The following is a 22259-nucleotide window of genomic DNA, read 5'->3' as shown; positions in this document are numbered from 1 at the left end:
CGTGTTTTTCCGTTGCAAATGCTTATTAACTTGATGTAAATGTCCATGTCTCTGAGTTTGTAATGGCGTGGACCCAATGTACCGAATGAGCTGGACGCTTTTAAAAATAGATGCTGTGACATTAACGGCAGAATTCCTGACCTTATCCTGGCCACCTCGAAGCACTGCGCAGACTCGGAAGAGAGGTCAGTGGGGTTCAGTGACTTCAGACGCGTTAACCTGCTCCTGTCAGTGCAGAGCGAGGTTTGCAGTTACATCGCAGTAATCCCTGAATTCAAACCTAGCAGGAATATTAAGACTCACTATATCCGCGTACTGTAGTGTCTCTGTCGGGTGTTTAATGGGCTTCATTTTGCACTCAGTTAAACATGTATGTTATCCTGTAGATCTGATTGGTAGGACGTGCTGTGAAATATTCTTTTAAAAATATATTTTTTATGGTGTAAAAAAACAAGGTTCACAGTTCACAGAGGATAGTTGATGTCCAAATTCATGAGTCGTTGTCACTTTAAACTAACTGTAGTTACTTGCTGTATGTTATGTGAAATGAGGCCTGAACTTCCTCACTTTGTGTAAGAATGGATTGCTTAAAGCATGTCTTAATAAACTCACTACCTGAAGTGTTTGTTTTTCCCTTTTAACCACATCACCCTTTGTTGTCATCATGCCAGTTGCCAGGGAAACCCGAATCACCATGATTATTGCAGTGCCATCCACTAACTGCAAGACTAATTACTGAGTGTGTAGTAGTACAGACAGAACAGTGGATTTGTGTATGTGCAGGAGACAGGAGGGAGTTGTTTACTTTGCTTCCTAACTCCCCAAATCTGTTCCTGATCAAGCAACTCTTAAAAACATGTGCAGGGGTGGGTTTTAATAATCGATTCATCGATTAAAATCGATTCTGGCTTGGATAACGTGCTATCGATTCATTAAAATCCTGAATCGATTTTTTTTTTTAATATAAATGTATTTTGCCCAAAATTCCAAAATCTCAGGTGAAACGTCACAAAATTTCAACAACCACCAAACAGCTAAGACAGTGAATGAGAGCAGGAACACGGCTTCTGCACAAAGACGTAAACACACAGCGCGGAGCAGAATCGGTGAGATGTTGTCTTTCTCACCGACGGCACGGACACGGTCGGGGGTGAAAGCCGACAGCTCGCTGATTCTGATGCGTCGGCATTTACGCCCTTTTTGCGCCGATTCTAAAGCTGTTAGTTTGATCTCTCTCCAAACAATATTGACTGAACCAGCAGCAAAAGAAGATCCAAACTACGCTTCACATAAACATCGTCATGAATTCACTCTGACTTTTACTGTTGCGCTCTCTCTCTCTCCTGCATTATTCGCTTGCTTGTTACGCACAAGTCTACCGTTGTTTACAGGCTGTCGGCCGATGTTGTTTTTACTTACTTCTGAAAAGAAAACCTAATTTCTGCTGTTCAACAGGCTTCTGAACAAATGTAAACTTTTTAAAATTATACAAAATGCAAAACGCTTAGCCGTGTCTCTAATAAAACCGCTGTAACTTCGGAGGTGATGTTCATATGCTGATTAATGGTTTTCTTTCATTTTTGATGTACTGCAGAATATTTTTATAAAATCCCAGGCCAGGAAAATCATGTGTTTCTGTGTTTTATCTTCAGCGACTTTGACACAAAGGCCTCGCTGTGATGCTCACACCTTTGATAAAGTCTGGAAAGTGTCAGCTTCCTTTTTATAGATAGAAAAATATGTAAATGTACTGATCTGAATTATATTATTTCTGACTTTCTGAGGCAAAATTTCCTCGATTCGAATCGATTCTAGGAATCAGTGACGATACCCAGCCCTAAACATGTGGGATCCATGGAACCCAGGCTTCACCGTTCCCGGGACTTGAAGGACTTGTTGCTGATATCTTGGTTTTCTCTCTGTTTGCCATCCGGGAATCCCTGTGATCCTGCTTTTGTAACATGGCGTGTAACAAAGATTAGAAAGTGCTGAAACCAAACTCACAGTAAATGTAAAGTAGTATATGTTAGCAGTCATGCTTTTCAGTTACTGAAACATTATCTGCTGTTTGTTGGAAAAGATTTTGATACCTGTTGAAATTTATTGGTAAATAACAAAATTGAATGTGAATATGACCACAGTGGCAGTGAGGAACTACACTCTGAAAGCACTGATTGTATTTAACCTTTAGAGGTTCACAGTAGGGATGAAGAAACTCACCCTTCAGTCTGATAGTGGCATACTGGAAAATGAGATGCCATTTAAAGATACCAGTGAGTGCTGTATATCTGTGACGCATTTCCAATGAATAGCTGGAAAAAGTGTTTATTTATTGAGTTGACACTTTTTATAAAATCATCTTTCCTGGAGGAAAAAACAAACTGATTTTTTTTTTTTAATCATCAACATCAGCCAGTTTAAGGACGGCAGGCACAAAGACAAGCCTTTAAGACCCTGCACCTCTCTGTCAATACAGTGTTTAAGAACTTTGTAGTTATTAAACCAAAGTTTTGAACTTGGGTTTTTCCATTACACTTGGTGCTACCTGAGGCCAGTTGGACTGCGATGCTGATATGGCACATACACTTCCAATATTAAGATTCCCGCTGGTGCTGATTGGACAGATGGCTCTCACTGTGTTTAGTTAGAAAGTGTGTTTCACGGTAGGTCACGTAGTAACCTGCCTGTTTTTGTCCTGACAGGAGGGCAGGGATCAGTCTAAATCTGAACCGATTCTCCCAGTATGTTGCCTCAACACCTGAAGCAGATTAGAGTCCTCATGCTCAACGACAAGCAGAATTTAGAGAGAACTCTGTTCAGACTCGAGCAAGGTAAGAACCTGACTGTATTACTGAATGTACTGCACTGTTCAATAGCAGTTACTTTATAAAATCCTGCATTTAATGTTTAATATTATGCAGTGGGATTATGCTGCAGTGGCTCCATCTACTAAGCTGCTAAGTTGGTTGATAATGTTTTTATATGCTACTAATCTTATACATTGAAAATTTGAATGTGCGTGTCTTGCTGTTGTTTCGGTTGAAAAGGTCAGAAATGTTCAATCCACATATATATTTGTATTAATATTAAGCCAAATAGTCGGTAAATCACTGCTGAAGACCTATCCACACACACAGTGTAGACACTGTTCCTTGGTTTCAATGCAAGACGAAGCATAAACCTTTAAAAATTCTGCAACAATCCCTACAAATGCAAAAATCTGTGTTTTGTTTGTTTGTTAGTTGCATTTATATTTGTTCATGTTGGACATGGCTCAAATAAATGTAGGTTAAACAGTTTAAATGAAACATAATAAGGGGATAAGACTGAAACAGTCATGTGTGGCCTGTCAGAGTTATGACGGTGAGAAAATGGCACAGACGTCTGCATTGGAAGAATGGTGGTGATTGCATTACTGTAAGCAGATGCAGTTGCAGGTGGTTATATATTAAGTGTAGGGATGCACTGATCCAATCTTTTTCTGTTTGCATAAGGAACCAGTGTTATACTGATGAGCTATAGTCCTCACTCTGAGGAAAGCAATTGAGGGAACCATTGTTTTATGTGGAAGGTACCAAGGTTCAGCTTCAACACTCAGTTTCATTAAAAAAAAAATAAAAAAATCACAAGTTAGGAAGGGCTTTTCTGAATGTATACAAAGTCATGTAGAAAATATAAACCAAAGCCATTTCATTTTGTTCCCGTGTCCACTCATTCCTACGTCTTATTTCATAGTGCAGCCTTCACATGCTTTCTCAGAAATACACTTCCTGAAAATTATATTCATCTTATTTCTCATGTTGTCTTTTGGATTTGTTAGTGCAGCATAGCTTTTAGCTTAATTCTTAGCTGAAATCAGTTGGGTGTGGCTTTGTCATGTGACCTTTCATCACTTTCTGACTCGGTGTATCAAATGTGTAGTTATTCCTCAGCCTCATTTAGTGTTAAAGATGCGTTTCCAGCTTTGGAGGCCAAGCTCAGTGAATTGGAGACCTGGCTTCTCGCCCTCAAAAATCCTGCAGCTAGCTAGGTGAGGGCAATGGTAGATAAGCCACCATAAGCTGTTCCCTAGCAAATCATCCCGCGCAGTCGGGAAACAAGCTAGGTAACTGAGGAGGTATTGTAGCCCTACAGTCAGCCTGTCCACTGTTAAAATTGATTTTCCTCATTTGACAACACAAACACCAGGAACAAACTCTGGTTATTGGTGACTCTGTTCTCTGAAGTGTGAAACTAGAGAATCAGTCAAATGTATTCCCGGGGTCAGAGCATTGAAACTGCTGTCTGAGGGGAAACACAGGTCAGGTAAACTTGTAATTCACATCAGCAATAATGTGTCAATTGGTGGTCAGCAGAATGATTTAAATCATTGTGTAACTTTGCTAAAATGATCTCTGTAGTTTGCTCTGAGCATCTCTGCAGTCAGCACAGCTGCTGGCTGAGTGCTGTGCAGAAAACAGTGTGGCCTTTCTGTTGGGATGCACCGTGTATGCACGTTTGTGCATGCGTGAAATGTTTGTGTGCGTGTCGGCTTGGCTGAAAGGGTTGAAGAGATGTGCCACTTGGCATTTAGAGGGCTCTGCATCTGATAAGGATTTTGTTGGCTGCCTGTCATATGGGACTATTTATAGACAGACAATTAAACTCTGTCCTAACTCTGGAGGACCAACAAGACCTACAGTTTTCTGCTAATGACTGTGTGCGTGTGTGTGTCAGGGATGTGGGATTGTCTTGTGAGTGGGTAGCAGTAATGATTACTGCAAGAGGGGAATCTTTTCAGACTTGTTGAGACACAAACAGTTGTGACATTTTAACAGGGTGAAGACAAAGTGGAATTTTCCTTACAATTCAAATTCCCAACACAGTTTGTTCAGTTTGTGTCGTACTTTTCTGTCTGCCCAGGGTTTGAGCTGCAGTTCCGTCTCGGTCCAAGCCTTCAGGGAAAGAAGGTTATGGTGCACACCAACTATCCACTTGAAGGACAGCTGTTTGACCGAAACAACTTCCGTGTTTTGCCATGGACCTACCCAACAGGAAAGGAAGAAGACTCTGATAAGTTCTGCTCTCTGGACCTCAAGTTGGCTGGGTCCTATCAGTACTACTTTGGATATGTGTAAGACCCTCCTGACAGTCGCCCACATTTTATAAATCCGGGGTTTCAATGTCAAAGCTGAATTCAGGAAATGGCAGTGGAAAATATTCCAACAGTTAAATCATTTTGTTGGAATCATCCACGCTATCACTAAAGCCTGTGATAGCATGTCTTTATGTTAGACAGTCTGTTCTTCATTTGTCCATGTTTATTAAAAATTATTGTAGAACTCTATAAATTGTTTAAGAAGTGAATACTTTGTGAAACAGCGTGATAAAGGTGTCAGTCAGAGATGCCGGCCAGTCCCGGAATAAGATGCTGAATAGGTCTGGCTAGGTGGAAATCAAACCAGGAACTAATTATTACTATTTTTTAGGTTATAAATTAATATTCCAGCTGAAAGCAATCTCCCAGAGCACTTGGGGTTTGTATCTGGCCCAAGGATATTTGGCATGCAGACTAGAGCAGCAACCTCAACCAATCACAGCAGATGGCCCCGCCCCTCCCTGAGCCTGGTTCTGCTGGAGGTTTCTTCCTGTTAAAAGGGAGTTTTTCCTTCCCACTGTCACCAAAGTGCTGCTCACAGGGGGTCATATGATTGTTGGGTTTTCTCTGGATGCATTATTGTAGGGTCGACCTTAAAATATAAAGCACCTTGGGGTAATTGTGATTTGGTGCTGTATAAATACAATTGAGTTTAACTAATTTGAGCACTTTCAGGTTTGTAACATTTAGAGACAATGTTAAGAATATTACATTTATTGTCTTTATTTAACTGGAGCTGCATATGAACCGTTCATTTGCAGTTATACCACGTGTCCACACGTCACCCGTCCACCTGTCGCTCTCCTGCAAAACTTTGGTTGGAACATCATTAGGGATGGGTATCGTTTAGGTTTTATCCGATACCGGTGCCAAATCGGTACTTTTGAAACGGTGCCGGTGCTCAAACGGTGCTTAAAGAATGGAGAACACAAACTTTGTCCAAAAACCTCTCATGCTCAGCTGTTTTTTGTGAAAAGATAACAATGTTAGCCTTTTCTGCAGCTATGGGGCATATATGGTATCACTCTTGGCTGGAAGCAGTGCTTAAACAATGGAAAAAACACAAACTTTGTCCAAAAACCTCTCATGTTTAACTGTTTTCCACTTTTTCTTTGGTCATTTTAGCCTTTTTGGCCAGGGTGAAGGGAGTATCTGCCATCAAACAAGAGGACAGCCGCATGTAGCTATGATGATGTTTGCTAGTTCACCTTACATGCATTAATGTAATAACGTGGTTAGCCTACTCAACTTAAATTGCACACGAACAACATTTAGCTACTCACGCAGAGAAGAGCGGCTGCTGCTGCATCATCATCCTCATCATTTCTGCTACACTGGCAGGGCTAGGGGCCAGGACTCTCCTCTTCGTGTTTTTGGGGGATGTTGCATAACAGGCAACCCACCCGCAGTAGATGTGCTCGGTGTGAGGTCTCGCAGCAAGCTATCAAATACGGCGCATTTCTGGGCTTTAAAAAAAAACGCTATGCGTCGCCAGGTGTTTCATCGGATTTGAGGTGTTACCTCCTTTGACAGTATCACAGTATCAGCTTAAAGCACTTGTTGCTGCTGAGTTTGCTCTAAAAGAACGTACGTACCTGGGCCCGCCTACTATCCTCGGAAACGTAAAATGATTGGCTAGAAGTGTATCACAGCTCAGGAAAAAAAAGCACCGAAATAAAGCACCGAAATGTGCGCTGCTTTTCGGTCTGGTTACTACCGTTTATGTCAGAACCGGTGCCATCATGGCACCGGACACCGGTACCCATCCCTAAACATCATCAGCCACCAGTCCAGACTTCGCACCCAGTGACTACCACCTGTTCCCAAAGAAACATTTGTCAGGAAGGTGATTCTGCGGCGAGCGGCTATGACGTGGGCTTTGTAAAACTGTCACAGCGTCTACAAAAACGCATCGACCGAAATGGCGATTATGTAGGAAAATGAGTCTTTAAGCTTTAAAATGCTGCACATACTATGGAAAATAAACGGTTGCTTGTATTTCTAAAACAATAGGACACCTTACTTTTGGGATTGCCCTCATGTTTACTATAGCATGTAAATGAAAAATGGATGTCGCCACTTTGATGTCACCAAATGGTTTCTGACATCTCGAAACCTCAGTTAGCTTTTCTGTGTAACGCCATCCAGAAAGGATCCAGTAATATTCAGACAACATTTAGAGCAGTGGGTGGAGTGCCAAGTACTAACCAGTATAGTTTACTCGACAGGGTTCATGCACAAAGTGTACTGGTGCAATGCACAGACATCCTGCAGATTCATTCTAACAGATCGTTTTAATTGTGGAACTCTGTACCGCTCAGCAGTCGATATCAAATCTTCCAAGAGGCACCAACAACAGGTGTGCTTGAAAGGTCCAGTTCACTGACTCAAAGCTCCGTTCCACCAAGAGAGGCCTCTTGCAGCATAACTAAGGGAGGATTGGAAGCTGGTTCCACAGAAGAGGGGCCTGAAAACTGAAGGCTCTGCCTCCCATTCTACTTTTAAATACTCTAGGAACAACAAGTAGGCCTGCAGAGCGAGAGCGAAGTGCTCTAATAGGGTGATATGGTACTACAAGGTCATTAAGATAAGATGGGGCCTGATTATTTAAGACCTTGTATGTGAGAAGGATTTTAAGTTAGATTCAATGAAGAGAAGCCAATACAGGAGAAATGTGCTGTTTGTAGTCCCTGTCAGTACTTATCCTGCAGCACCGTGAATCAACTGGAGGCTTTTTTAACGATGAATTACAAGAGTTGAATCTAGAAGTAGTAGTGATGTGTGTTATTTTGCTTCATGGATAGATAAAAGTGGGAATCGCGTATCTATACCTAATACTAAGGAAAGCCCACAGCAACCCGTGGAAGCCACAGTTAGCCTTTGTATATGAAGCAGCCTCCACGTTTACATTAACAAACTGGACTCTATTAGATGGGTATGATTCAAAGCACTGCAGTACTACAGTACCTGTGGGATTTTCTGATATCGTAATAAAATATTATGGTCAAGTATTAAACGCTGCACTGAGTTTTTCCCAGCAAATGAAGAAAAACTGTAAGATAACTGCTTAACACTTTAAGTATTAAAATATCTAAAGTGATGTCACCCAGTCGGAATCATATTTTTAAAGTGAAACTTCTCCCAGCGATGTGGCTACTTGGCTCAGGCGTTTTAACCACTTGCCCTCCGTTCCCATCGTGTAGCCACATCAGTCATTTCATCCACCTTTCTGCTCCTCCTGTCATGGACTCTAAGTAGGAAGTGCTCCAGCAACACTCTCTTAAACGCTTTGTTTGCTTTTGGGTTGCATATCAGCAGCTACAAGTATCACCTCCTCTTCCTCACTGTTAGGTACTCCATCATCATCTGAAACGGACTCGTGGCTCTCAGATAAGCCTGCGCTTGTCTCACTGTTGTTATCTAGAGAAAGTAAATACATGGTGTCAGTCTATCAATCATATTGTGATATGACACGTTTGTATATTTCCTTAACCTGCTGTACTTTGTTAAATTCCATCAGAGACTCGGAGCGTATAGGAGGAGGTTATATTGTGGTGGATCCAGTTCTCCGTGTCGGGGCCGACGACCATACTTTGCCGTTAGACTGCATCACCATCCAGACCTACCTGTCCAAATGTCTGGGACACTTGGACGACTGGCCAGATAGACTTAGAGTGGCCAAGGAGTCGGGTAGGTTAGCACGGCACGCCCACACGGACTCTGGTTCTTTCTTTTGTGTTCAATCATAAAATGCAAACTCGGTCACTTCTGGTTGTTATTGACGACCATGGTTCCTGTCATCGGCCTAAACTCTCTGAATCAATCCTCCTGTGTGTGCAGGTACTACATCACATGGACAGTGCAGTGTGTGAGGGGATTCATCACATGTCAGGACTATCAAACAAAATGCCGTATAGAAGGATTAATAGTACGTCTGTGGGTTTGTCTTCCAGGATACAACATGATCCACTTCACTCCAGTGCAGACTCTGGGGGAGTCCAGGTCCTGCTACTCCTTAGCTGACCAGCTGAGCGTCAACCCAGAGTTCAGCCCAGCGGGTCGCAGCTACGACTGGACAGATGTGGGGGGGCTGGTGGAGAAGCTAAAGACAGAGTGGGACATGCTGTGCATCACAGATGTGGTGTATAACCATACTGGTGAGTTGAGCCATGAGGAGGGCCGTTCATTAGTGTACTGCAACACCGCTTCCTTCCCTTCGAAGGTAAAAGGCCACCTCCTGCATCTGATGTGAGACGGCTGCTGTTCACTGCTGTCTTTAGATTCTGACATCTCCCCTCTAAGCGTTCTACCCTGTGCTTTGCAATCAGACGTACCAAATATTGTTTTGACTGCAGCGACGCGACATCCTTCAGAAATTTCATGGTTGGCTCGTACCAACCACTAACCAAGTTAAACGCTTCAAGTTACCCACAGCAGCTAACTTAACTAGGCACACCAACAGCAGAACATGTTACTGAAGAGTGCTAATTGGTTAACAAAGAGCAAAAATGCACCTGTTTTCTTGCCTTAAAGGATAGCAGGGGAAGTGAATCACAAGGCTTCCTGAGCCAGTCCATGGAGCCGATCACTGACGGAACATCACTTTTCATAATGCATGGACTCGATTATGGACTAAGGATGGAGAAGTCGACATGTGTGCACTCAGCGTACATGCAACACGTTCTTTTATTGTGATCTTTGTTTACAGCTCATGGTTTGTTATGCTGCACACACTCACTTTTATTTGGCCTGAACATTTATGCAATCACATGTCTTTGTTCCACCACATGTTATAGTACGAGAGGTTTCACAACAACACATGCTTTCACCGAGAGTCTGCACAGTTCCAAGGATTGAAAGTGTCATTAAACTGTCCCAAAGGCAGGACTTTCAGACAGATCGTTACCCTTATCCTGTGAAGTTCGACAGAACAGGAAAGATTGTTGTTGACTCACAATCATAAAGGGAAGTAAAGAAGCCGTTTGGTTTTGTTACCTTTGAAGCACAGCAGGTGAACACTGTGCTGTGGGGAGGACTGGAAACATTTGCTTTCTTATAGTGGGCTCAGTACGGCCTCTGTGGAAGTGTAGCCTCACAGGTTTCTTCCCTGACCTCAAGCACACACTATAACCACGAGGTGCAAGGCAGGAATATGCATCTGACTGGTTGGCAGATGGTTTCTGCCAGTCGCTGGCTGCTGCTGGATGAAACTGTTTGCAAAGAGGTTGCTGCACCAAAGTCCTTGTGATCATTTTGGTCATCTGTAGTTTGCACAGAAGATTATTTAAGACCTTGTATGTGAGGAGCAGGATTTTGAATTCTGGATTTAACAGGGAGCCAATGAAGGGAAGCCAAAACAGGAGAAATCTTCACGCCACAGTGTCCAACATGGCAGTTAACGCGATACACTAAGCTTTAAAAGTGCCATTTTTGCCACACTTTGTCAGGGTTAAGGTTTGCTCACGCTCCCGTACTCTTGCTGTAGCCTTGTCTAAGGCTTTCACTTGAAATCTATTTAGAATCAGGTCAAGATTTAAAGACCACTAAAAAGTTAGCTGGGTATGGTTTAGGTTGTTGGTAAAACATCTTATAGCAAAACTGGTTAACAGTTACTCTGAAAGTGTTTTTTCAGGTCGAGACTTTTCATTTGACATGCTCGTTGTATCAAAGTGTTTGTGCTGTCCTGCTGGCAGTGACCACCCGTGGATCCCTCTCATCCTCGCTCAGGAAAGGTCGAGCAGTAAAATGAGCCTGATATGAAGGTTAAATACAGACTGAACTCTGATTTATACAGTATGTGTGACTCACTGTCAGACTATTATTAGATCTGTAAAAAGAGTAAAACATTGATGAATAAAGTATTTAAACAGCTCAATGGTTTCTTGTCTGTGTTCCTGCACAGCTGCTAACAGCGTGTGGATAAGGGAGCATCCAGAATGTGGATACAACCTGGTGAACTCTCCTCACCTGCGCCCAGCCTGGGTTTTAGACAGAGCTCTGTGGCATTTAACCACCAGAGTAGCAGAGGGACGCTACAAAGCTAAAGGACTTCCTGCTGACATTACCACGGAGAGTCATCTGAATGTGAGTTCTGGGTTCCTGCACATTCATTCACCTTTGAACTTTCACAAATGTCACAGGCTGTGGTGTGAGCCAATGACAGCCTTGCCTGAGAGCATGAATTGAAATCTTATCCACAGCCTCATCACCAAAGGCAGCTAGCTTTTTTAAAAATGTTTCTTTAAGTTACTCAGTAGTATCAGGGCGATCGTAGCTCAAGAGTTGGGAGTTCGCCTTGTAATCGGAAGGTTGCCAGTTTGAGCCCCGGCTTGGACAGTCTCGGTCGTTGTGTCCTCGGGCAAGACACTTCACCCGTTGCCTACTGGTGGTGGTCAGAGTGCCCGGTGGCGCCAGTGTCCGGCAGCCTCGCCTCTGTCAGTGCGCCCCAGGGTGGCTGTGGCTACAATGTAGCTGCCATCACCAGTGTGTGAATGTATGGATGACTGGATATGTAAAGCGCTTTGGGGTCCTTAGGGACTAGTAAAGCGCTATATAAATACAGGCCATTTACTATTTTTTTATTTTTTTTTTACTGAGTAACTTATGAGGGATTTCGATCAAAGCTAAGGGGCGTTTTCCTGGCCTGCTGTAAAACAGCAGAACATATCTTGTGTGACATTTCTAGACACAATTTCAATAAAATTTTTGTTAAACTTTTACATGTCAATTAAAAAAATAACCTGTTTTTACAGAGACATAAACTATTGCACCTGACGGTCTGCACTGCTGAGTAACGCCTGTGGAGAATACTCAGTTTCTATATTTAGATTTTATTTTATAGTAAAGATAATCATTTTGTCATTTATTTATATACATTTGCACATTGCCCCTTATTTTTTTACTCTTACACCCGACAGTTAAGACAACCAAAACCGAGCACCAAGCCGCGTTTACCTTGCAAGCTGTAATTTGGTGCATAAATCTTTGCTAGTTTGAAGTGTGTGTGTGTGTTACTACTTCAGTGGCTCACAGAAGTCCTGACCTAAAAGAGGGTTTGTAGAATTCCTCAGAATAAACCAGGTAATAATGAACCTCATGTCTATGCAGATGAACTGAGCTGGGTCAGTTCATCAGATGGTTAAAGGCACTTTCTCTCAGCAGCATCGTACACGCTTTAAAGACGCGTTTGTGTAACGTGTGTTTGATTTGTTGTGTTTCAGGCCGTCCGTAGTGTGATGTGGCAGGACGTGTTCCCTCAGATCAAACTGTGGGAGTTCTACCAAGTCAAAGTGGACAGTGCTGTGGAGGAGTTTAGGACCCTGCTGCAAAACGGTGTGTAAATCCACACAGACGTCCCAAAGCCAAGAGTCGTTATGTGAGCTTCAAAAACTCATCAGCATGTTTTCAGTTTGAAGCCCCAAAAAAGAACTTGTGTTTACGGTGTGTGCAAAGATGAGCAGAGGGTTAAACCACATTCACTGTGTCGTTAACATGTGTGTGCCTGCCATCAGGTACCAAGCCAGACCACAGCAAGACTGGAGGGCAGACGGGCCTCAGGATCATTCAGGATCCACAATACCGTCGCTATGGCAACACAGCAGACATGGACTCTGCTTTGGAGACGTTTGTGCCTCACAGGTGAGACTCGGGGTCCACGGCACGAGTGTGATGTTGGGCTGCTGGTCAACGTGCTGCGATTGAGTTTCTTTGTTCTTTTCAGATCGTCAAACACGTTTTTAATCCTGGACAAAGATGAGCTGAGTAAATGTGCTGTTTTCACCCGACAGTCGTAAAAGACTGTTGGCATTTATAAAAGTATTTTTAAATTAAGATTACATTTATTAAGGGGAAATGAAGCTGTCCAAACCCATCCCGCCATGTGTGGAACGAACGAATGAACTGATTAACGAGCCACGCCTGTTCAATCAGGACGTAACTTTAATGTCTGTCTGACAAAGTGAGCTCAACAATCACATCGGACCAGGTCTTTTTGCCTCATCATTCAGAAACAGCGTTTTGTATTTAAATGGGTTATTTTTGTCTAATATTAAAGAAAAACGTGACAAATATTGCTCAAATGTAAGAACTCTGCTTTCACAGCACTGTAAGTATGCAGTTGACAGTTGGCTCGAAGATGTTACGCAGCCATCACATTAGAGCTGCAACAGGAAGTTTTAAACATGCAATGTGGACAGAGTCAGGTGACATCACCACCCGATTAGACCAATGTGTAACCTTATCCTGCACAGGTGTGGACCTGTGTGGGGATAAAAGCAGCAGCCTCCTGTCCTTGCGTGTTAGCATTAACCACATTCAGCAAGCTAATCTGACACACCGTGTGTGGGTACAGCTTACCCTGCATTTCAGACCCATGGACCCCTGTGATTGGCTGACGATCGTCCAGAGTGTGTGAAAGGATTTGTTCTTAAATATGATGGTTCTGTTTGGTTTCCAGTCCAAAATAAGTCATTCAGGTGACGCCACACAGTCCCTTTGACTTAGTGTGAACGTTAGTTCAGTATTAAATGAATCAGGACCTCTGTTGTGAAAAGAAGACTGATGTTTGCATCTGTAGGGAGCACATCCCTGTTCCTCCATGCTCATCACTCAGCACAGCGTGGTTGAAAAAAATAAGCCCACAAACATTTAAAAACTACATTGTAATGTTTCTTCATTGTTCAGATATGAGTTACCTCTGTGACGCTGACATGGACCAGTGTAGTCAATGTAAAGTGTGTATATCTGTGTGTGCGGCACACAGCAGTGTGATGTAATGTTGCTTCCCTCTGTAGCTTGTCACCTCAACACATCGAGGAGTGCTGCGGTTGGCTCAATCAGAAACTGACTGACCTGAATGCAGAGCAGTATCACATAGTGCACCAGCATCAGGAGCAGGTAAGGCTGCCACTGTACAGGGCCACACCTGACGTGTTAGCTAGAGGGGAAAAGCATCGAAAGCTGTTAAACCTGTGAATTAACGTCCGTCTGTCAGTCAGCATCGGGCCAATGCAGCCCCAGGTTTAGAGCAAAACGACTGATAACAGCTACGCCTGAGACGATGCTGTCACTTTAACTTGGAGCCAGAGTCTGAGGACACGCCGTGAAGAGCAAAGAGGCGGAGCTGTGACCAGTAATCACCATTAAAAGCTTCACATGAAAAAGCTGGTAGTAGTCCTTCAAAGCACCTGTTCAACAGAAGTGTAAAGCTGCTCCAGCCACCGCTGTTTGCAGAAGTTACGTTTAACTGATACAGACAGGCAGCATGCTGAACGCTGACGGCAGGACACAGGACCCTGCTGCAAACAGGGGCGGAGCTAAAGGGGGCCGTGGGGTGTACCGCACGAGCTCAGGGGTTTCCTAACATTTCGTTAGTGAAATGAAATAAAATGTTAGATTGATAAAAATATGAATGAACATGGCTCAGCGTGGAGGCAAAGTTCATGCTATCCTGATGTTTGTGGCTGTTTACAAGAAACGTCGCTTTCATTTGAATGTCAAAGCAGGAAGCTGCAGGTGATTCAGGTCAAACCACTGCAGCACAGCACCTCTAACACTAACAGCGCTGTAATAACGTATGGACCACTGCACTGAGGTCCACGGTCAGAGGCTGTAAGGTCTTCATAACCTTCAGCCTCCTGTACAGTGATGAGCTCTGAAACCTGACTGCAACTCCAGATTAACCATTGATCTGTTAGCTGTTTGATAACTGCTCTGTAAGATGAACTGTCGCCATCGCTGGGCTCCTGTGTGGACTGTTTCTATACATGGTCATTTTCAGCAAACACCTTCTCTGTGACATGTAAAATCTTTAACGTGTGTGCGGGTACTTTGTTTTCGAACAAGTGTCTGATTTGTCTTTTGCTCTGTCACAACCTTCTTCTTTGTCCCTCCAGGCTGTCAACTGTCTTATTGGAAACATCGTCTATGAACGACTTGCTGAGCACGGTCCCAGGCTGGGCCCTGTTACCAGGACAAACCCAATGGTCACCAGGTAACCAGTTTAAAGAGCTGACTAATGAGAGGAAGACAGAGTACAGTGAAGTGTGTTAATAACTCAGGACATTTACTAAAGCTTTAACAAAGACACGAGGCAGGTTAGCTGAACACTTCATAATGCTAAGATATTATCATGGCCCATACTATAAGTACGTATTAGGGGTGGCGCTGTCTCAGAAGTCAGTGAGCTGTATACCAATTAGAAGGTGGGTGGCTCAACCCCTGGTTCTCCAACCTGTGTGTCAAACTCAGGGCAAGATGCTGAACCCCGAGTTGTTCCACATACATCAAAGTATGTGAGCATTAAGATAAAAGTATTCAGGCTTATTTCAATAAAGCACTTGGATGAATGTGCTGACAGGTAAATGAGGCTCAAACTACATAGAAAGCTTTATATCCAGTAGCAGTCAGTTGGATTCATGTTTCCTTTGAAAAGCGTGGATGTTGGTGACAAACTCATTGATCCTCACTGAATAGGATCCATCAAATGATCCATTGTCTAACATGAAGTGCTTTGACACAAAGTGTCCACAGCTGCACTACGTTCACATCACCCGGGCAGCCATAATGCCATGTTCCCATCTTCCGGTCAGGTATTTCACCTTCCCCTATCAGGACATGACTCTGGACCAGGAAATGCAGCTGCTGGACCAGCCAGACAAGATGTGCCATTTCCTGGCCCACAACGGTTGGGTGATGGGCGACGATCCACTCAGGAACTTTGCTGAACCAGGTAAACAGGATGAGCCACACAAGTGGTTAAAAAAAGACTAAATGTTGAATATGATGCTGCTTTAACCTGTCAGTGACTGTTGTTGCTGCGACCTGGGAGTAATAAAGTGACCGTATCAGTACTGAAGTGCTTCTGCTCCATAAAGGCTCCAACGTGTACATTCGTCGGGAGCTGATCGCCTGGGGTGACAGTGTCAAACTACGATACGGCAACACGCCTGACGACTGTCCCTACCTGTGGGATCACATGAAGAAATACACGCAAATCACAGCCAAGTATTTCCACGGAGTCCGCCTGGACAACTGCCATTCCACACCTTTACATGTTGCTGAGGTATCGCCACACCTCACTGTACATCACACACTTCATGTCAATTATTCTACGTTTAAATCCAGGACACGTAACACTTTAGCTCCATGTTGCAGTAAAGTTGTTCTGCAGGCTTACATGTTAGAAATATGTTTGATGTCTCACTGGGGCCGAACGTCACTGTTGAACTGTTCTACAGACATGTCGAGGACACACGACATGTTTGTGTTAGTCTCAAAGCATGAAAGTGTTTATTTAAATCACTGATGTGCCACAGTTTGAATAGACAGACATCTGTGATAACAGCAGAGAGGTCGCTGTGTGGCCCTGTGCTGACCCGCCCTGTGGGAGGGGTCTGAATTTTTGGGGCTTTGTTACAGTAGCCACCATATAAATAACCCAGGCAAATTATTATTGGATGTCCTGGCTGTCTTGTGTTTTGCAGAGGATGTTGGAAGGATAGCCACTTCTTAGCGTGTTAACTGTATTTCCAGACGTCACCGTGTCCTTCTGGAACTTGTTCTGGTTTCGGCTCCATTTGAGAGCCGGCTTGTTCCATCTGCAAGTGTTGAAGTAATACTGTGATGTGGCCTCAGTGAGTCTAGTCCAGGTGCGAGCAAATGCTGCTGTGGCGCACCCTTCTGCTTCGACACGCATTATCAGTGAGATTCAGTGAAACGATCTCAGGACGTCTGTGCTACACTGTAACGGTCCTAACTGTAGTGACAAATATGATTAATGCTGAGTTCAAGCATGTACAAAGAGAAGACGCAGCGTCATTACAGCCATGTTGTCCCGTGTGAGCGTGTCCCTGCTAACAGCAGCTCTCTCTCTCCTTGTCCGTGATGTTTGTCGTCCAGGCCATGTTAGACGCAGCCAGAGCGGTCAGACCCAATCTGTATGTGATAGCTGAGCTCTTTACAGGCAGCGAGCTCCTTGACAATGTTTTTGTTAACCGGCTGGGAATTAGCAGTCTCATACGAGGTACAGCACTGATGTGCAAGCTAAATGTGTGACTGTCTTTCTTCTCTCCCCACTGCATTGTTCTGCATGTCTCCAAACGCTCCACCTCTCCGTGTGTTCTTTGACTGCACGACTGCACCATTCTAACTGGCTGAGTCCCCTTCACTTTCATTCTCCTCCTCTTCCTCCTTCAATCTTTCTTTCATGCATGCCCCCCCGCACTGGTTTGTCATGCTGTGGTTTGTTAGTTCATGCTGGATGTGGCCAGAACGGTGCGTCCTGACCTGTATGTGGTGGCTGAGCTGTTCACCGGCAGCGAGGAGCTGGATAATGTCTTTGTTACCAAGCTAGGGATTACATCACTCATACGAGGTAAAGTACCGTGTCTATAACACACCTACAAATACAGCATGTTCGTTAACTGCTGACTTCATTCATGTTTAAATATTTGTATCAATTCCACATCTTCAGAACATCCTCAAGTCAGCTTGAATAAATCCATGTAAACACATTCAGACTCCTGAAACTGCTGAGAGCTCAGCTGTTCCAGGAGTCCCGCTCTCGTCACTGGTGATGAGCTGGGATTGTGCACAAAGTGTGGAGCCTGTGATGAAGTCAGAGCGTGCTGTGTAGATGATCCGAAATGAATTCTGAGCACTTCTGGACATCCCAGCATCGAAGGGGAGATCAGCCACATTTCAGTCGTGCTGAACTCTGCTTGTTGTGGCGCTGTTCCTGGAGCACGCCCAAAGCTTGAAGTAAAAACCAAAAATGTAAACTCAGGAATTATAACTAGATTTTTTTTTGGCATTCAGTGACATCTTTCAGTACTTGTAGTTGTGGTACTAAAAACTACTTGTATAGGAAGTAGCTTTAATATGTAGTGAGGTCCAAACCCCACTGCACCAAACCCCGTCACAGAGCTGCACCTGTTGGAGGTCACAGTAATAACTGTGTCCTGGTTTGCTTCCTTCCTGGTTCCATATTTTTTGCACATTTCTCACACTTCATGAAACAAATGTAAATGTTAGACAAAGATAACACAGGCAAACACAAAACGCAGGTGTTTATTATTCAGGTGTGTACACTGCAGGCCTGCGTGACTCTGTGCAGGTTACCAAAGTCACGGCTTTCATGGATCTTCATCCACAGCTGTGTGACCCACTGACAAACACAACTCTGTCAAATCCTGGAATCAAACCAGATAAACTCCAACAACCCTGTGCAGTTATGATCAGGTGACCGGGTGAGGGCCTCCAGCTCGCACTGTCAGGTTCGCAGCCGAGTGTGAAGCAGCGGGAATGAGGATCAGCACCTCCAAATCTGAGGCCATGGTTCTCAGCCGGAAAAGGGTGGAGTGCCCACTCCGGGTCGGGGATGAGTTCCTGCCCCAAGTGGAGGAGTTCAAGTATCTCAGGGTCTTGTTCGCGAGTGATGGGAGAAGGGAGCCGGAGATCGACAGACGGATTGGGGCTGCAGCTGCAGTAATGCGGACGCTGCACCGGTCCGTCGTGGTGAAGAGGGAGCTGAGTGTAAAAGCGAAGCTCTCAATTTACCGGTCGATCTACGTCCCTACCCTCACCTATGGCCACGAGCTGTGGGTAGTGACCGAAAGAACGAGATCGCGGATACAAGCGGCAGAAATGAGCTTCCTCCGAAGGGTGGCTGGCCTCTCCCTTAGAGATAGGGTGAGAAGTTCGGCCATCCGGGAGGGGCTCAGAGTAGAGCAGCTGCTGCTCCACATCGAAAGGAGCCAGCTGAGGTGGTTCGGGCATCTGACAAGGATGCCCCCTGGGCGCCTCCTGGGTGAGGTGTTCCAGACATGTCCCACCGGGAGGAGGCCCCGGGGCAGACCCAGGACACGCTGGAGAGATTATATCTCTCGGCTGGCCTGGGAACGCCTTGGTGTTCCCCCGGATAAGCTGGAGGAGGTGGCTGGGGAGAGGGAGGTCTGGGCCTCTTTGCTTAGGCTGCTGCCCCCGCGACCCGGCCTCGGATAAAGCGGATGAAGATGGATGGATGGATGGATGTTGCTGGACCGTTTGCACAGATTCAACTTTTCATCCCCATCATGGTTCTGATGTCATTTGTACTCAGTTTGGATTCACATGGAAACAAATGTAACTGAGTGTGTGAGCTCACCTGTCAGTGATGCAGCATGGCGTGTGTCCACCTGTGTCTGCGAGCGCTTACTTTGGTTTTCCCCCTTCACTCGATCATCAGAGGCGATGTCAGCTGGTGACAGCCACGAGGAGGGCCGCCTGGTGTATCGTTACGGCGGTGAGCCAGTAGGAGCTTTTGTTCAACCCAGTCTCCGCCCACTGACACCCTCCATTGCACACGCCATGTTTCTTGATGTAACCCATGACAACGAGTGTCCTATCCAGGTGGGTCTCTTGAGATCAGCTGACAGTGAGCTTGGAGTCGAGCTGTTGTACGATGGTTAATTGTCGGGTGTGTCGTTTACAGCTCCGCTCAGCCTTCGACGCTCTGCCCAGTTCTGCTATCGTGGCCATGGCGTGCTGCGCTACTGGCTCCACCCGTGGATACGATGAACTGGTGCCACATCAGGTTATTATATATTTATCTGACAGCATTTTGCTGAACACGACAGAACAAAGTCTCCAATAATGGGGCGTATTTGTAAAAATGTGCCTAACTGCTCATTAACACAAGCTCAGCCTGTCTTTGGTCCTTTGTGGAGTTTTTGTGGACACAAACGGTCTTTAGAATCTAAAACAGCAGAAGCAAACTTAACATGACAGACATACATCGTAAGTTCACTTTATAGTTTTGGATTTTTCCTTTGTTAATGCTGATGTTCCAGTGAATTTAGATTCACTGGATAAATCTGTCACATATATAATAAAATCCAAAATTTCAAGTCAACCCTCATTCCTTTATACTTCCAGTTTAAATAGTGCTAATTCACGAGGCAGTTCATCAAATAAAGAAAATAAAAGTGTTACTTTGAGGCCCTGTGAGAGGCGCTGCAATAAGAGCACACACCGACTCCATGCTTACCTGTGCACAGATCTCTGTGGTGAAGGAGGAGCGCTTCTATCCCAAGTGGAACCCGTCAGCAGTCCCATCCTCTCCTGGTGAGGTTAGCTCCTGTACCGGCATCGTAGCTGGGAAACGGGCAGTAAACAAGCTGCACCAGGAGCTAGCTGCACAGGGATTCACACAGGTACACACACACACACAGGAAGTGGTTTCTGTGCTAAAGCCGATGCTTCGATGCTAAAACCTTTTGGTACAGTTTGTCCAACTCCTCCTGTCCAGGTGTACGTGGACCAGGTGGATGCAGACATCGTTGCAGTGACTCGTCACTGTCCCAGCACCCACCAGTCTGTGGTAACCGTGAGCAGGACCGCCTTCTGGGATCCCAAAACCCACCAGTACAGCACCAGTGTCCCGCCCATGTTCATTCCTGGTAGAACAACATCATTACTGTGGATTTTGAATCTTAGTGCAGCTGTGCACACCCACCACGTTTGTTTGTTTTTTATTATTTTCATTGATTTATTTTTTTCGATTAGTTGGATCTGAATAATCTTATCATTGCATTTGAAAACAAGTGCGCTCCTCACTCAGATCAGGTACTGCTAGCAGACCCGGGTGCACGTTCATGCTTTGCAGCATCTCTTTATTCACGTTGCTGTGCACACTCGGCTGCAGCGCTGCTGCTGCAAGCCACACACATCAACAACAACATGATAGGACCCCGTTCAGTCTTGTAACCCAACAGTACTAAATATGTGAAGAGATGCAGACGATAAAATCCTGGTTTAAAAACGCTGTCCTGGTCTCAGATATGGTCCCACACTGATACACCTTCGACATCTGCATCAAACCATGAAATTCTCCCTGCTTCTCATGAGAACTGGATGAGCCCAGAGTCTGTCCTGTTCAGAGACATGAGGACCATAATTACTTGATACTGACTTTTACTTATATATTGTTTTCAGTGTATTTTGAGAACACATTTTTACATAAAGGCAGTGCATATGGTGTGTGTGTGTTACCTGCAAAGTCGGATCTGGAAAATTTGTCACAACATGTTAGGTGTGTAGTTTGGATGGATTCACAGTGCATGCTGCCACCTTTTCCCTCTCCCAGGGAAAATAGAGGAGGTGGTGCTGGAGGCAAGGATGGTGGAAAGGAGCACCGGGAAATATAAGAAGGATGAGAACTACATCAACGGCATGCCAGAATACACAGTGGAAATGAAAGAGCACATCTCGGTGAGCGCGTCGTGTTTAACACAGGTGTGTTTCTGAGCGTTAGTGGCAGACGGACGGTGTTAAACTGGTTCTGCTGTGTGCACAGGTGGATGAGAGTACAGTGATGAAGAAAGCTGGAGTGACGTCAAAAGGGCGTTCAGAGTTTGTGCACGAGATCACCTTCCAGAAGCTGACACCCGGCAGCATCATCGCCTTCAGGTAGCACACACACAAACGTCACGCGTGATTGTGTGTTATGGTCACTTTTCAGACTCGCGTTTCTCTTTTCTCTCCTTGTCAGGGTCAGTTTGGATCCCAAAGCCCAGAAGCTGGTGGGACTGCTGAGGTACTATCTGTCCCAGTTTAGCCCAAAGTACAGGAGAGGCAGCGTAGCAGATGAAAACCCACCAGACGCACTGAAGAAGCCCCTGGCACAGTGAGCACACCACATACTCAACACAGGCCTTTTTGTGGTATGGATGAAATGGGACTGACAGAACGTGTCTCGCTAAGATGAGATGCAACGGTGCGAGCTGCAGGGTACACTCAGAAAGGTGAAGCTAGTATATCAGACACACAGATATGCAGAGTACTTCATCCTGTTAGTAGTACAGTATTTTTGCTAGCACACACACCTCTTACATACTCTGTACCCACACAGACCCAAAGATTGAGCGCTTTTGTCGTCATAGCTTGATGGATATAATTGGATACCAGCTGTCACGAGCTATGGTGTAAAACCAGGACTTGTCAAACAGGTGTCAGTCACATCATTAGTAGGTTGCTGTACTCTGATCATCCATCAGTTAGTAGGAACATAAAATCATCAGGGAAATGTGACGGGATAGATGAACGCTGCTGTTTATGTTCATGCTTTTAGCTTTAGGTGATGGCC

General features: G+C 44.7%; 1 protein-coding gene across 4 annotated transcripts in view; it reads left to right on the top strand.

Annotated features, from left to right (window-relative positions):
* agla (amylo-alpha-1, 6-glucosidase, 4-alpha-glucanotransferase a) overlaps positions 1–22259 on the top strand; it is a 36497-nt gene that overhangs the window by 657 nt on the left and 13581 nt on the right. For 2 of the 4 annotated variants that reach the window (XM_026150325.1, XM_026150326.1), the window contains exons 2-20: positions 2703–2831; positions 4903–5113; positions 8658–8827; positions 9091–9294; positions 11040–11221; positions 12358–12469; positions 12649–12775; positions 13930–14032; positions 15031–15128; positions 15727–15866; positions 16012–16199; positions 17036–17159; positions 19362–19525; positions 19608–19709; positions 20173–20328; positions 20424–20574; positions 21261–21385; positions 21471–21583; positions 21666–21800. In XM_026150325.1, coding sequence (XP_026006110.1) covers positions 2744–2831; positions 4903–5113; positions 8658–8827; positions 9091–9294; positions 11040–11221; positions 12358–12469; positions 12649–12775; positions 13930–14032; positions 15031–15128; positions 15727–15866; positions 16012–16199; positions 17036–17159; positions 19362–19525; positions 19608–19709; positions 20173–20328; positions 20424–20574; positions 21261–21385; positions 21471–21583; positions 21666–21800 — 2693 coding nt within the window. In that variant the 5' untranslated portion in view covers positions 2703–2743. Of the gene's footprint in view, positions 1–2702; positions 2832–4902; positions 5114–8657; positions 8828–9090; positions 9295–11039; positions 11222–12357; positions 12470–12648; positions 12776–13929; positions 14033–15030; positions 15129–15726; positions 15867–16011; positions 16200–17035; positions 17160–17386; positions 17511–19361; positions 19526–19607; positions 19710–20172; positions 20329–20423; positions 20575–21260; positions 21386–21470; positions 21584–21665; positions 21801–22259 lie in introns of all 4 variants that reach the window. The other 2 variants (XM_026150327.1, XM_026150328.1) reach the window with 2 other exon arrangements.

This window comes from Astatotilapia calliptera, chromosome 18 (assembly GCF_900246225.1).
Source record: "Astatotilapia calliptera chromosome 18, fAstCal1.2, whole genome shotgun sequence".
NCBI lineage: Eukaryota > Metazoa > Chordata > Actinopteri > Cichliformes > Cichlidae > Astatotilapia > Astatotilapia calliptera.
Note: the sequence above shows the minus strand (reverse complement) of the source record. Positions and strands in the feature narration are given on the sequence as shown.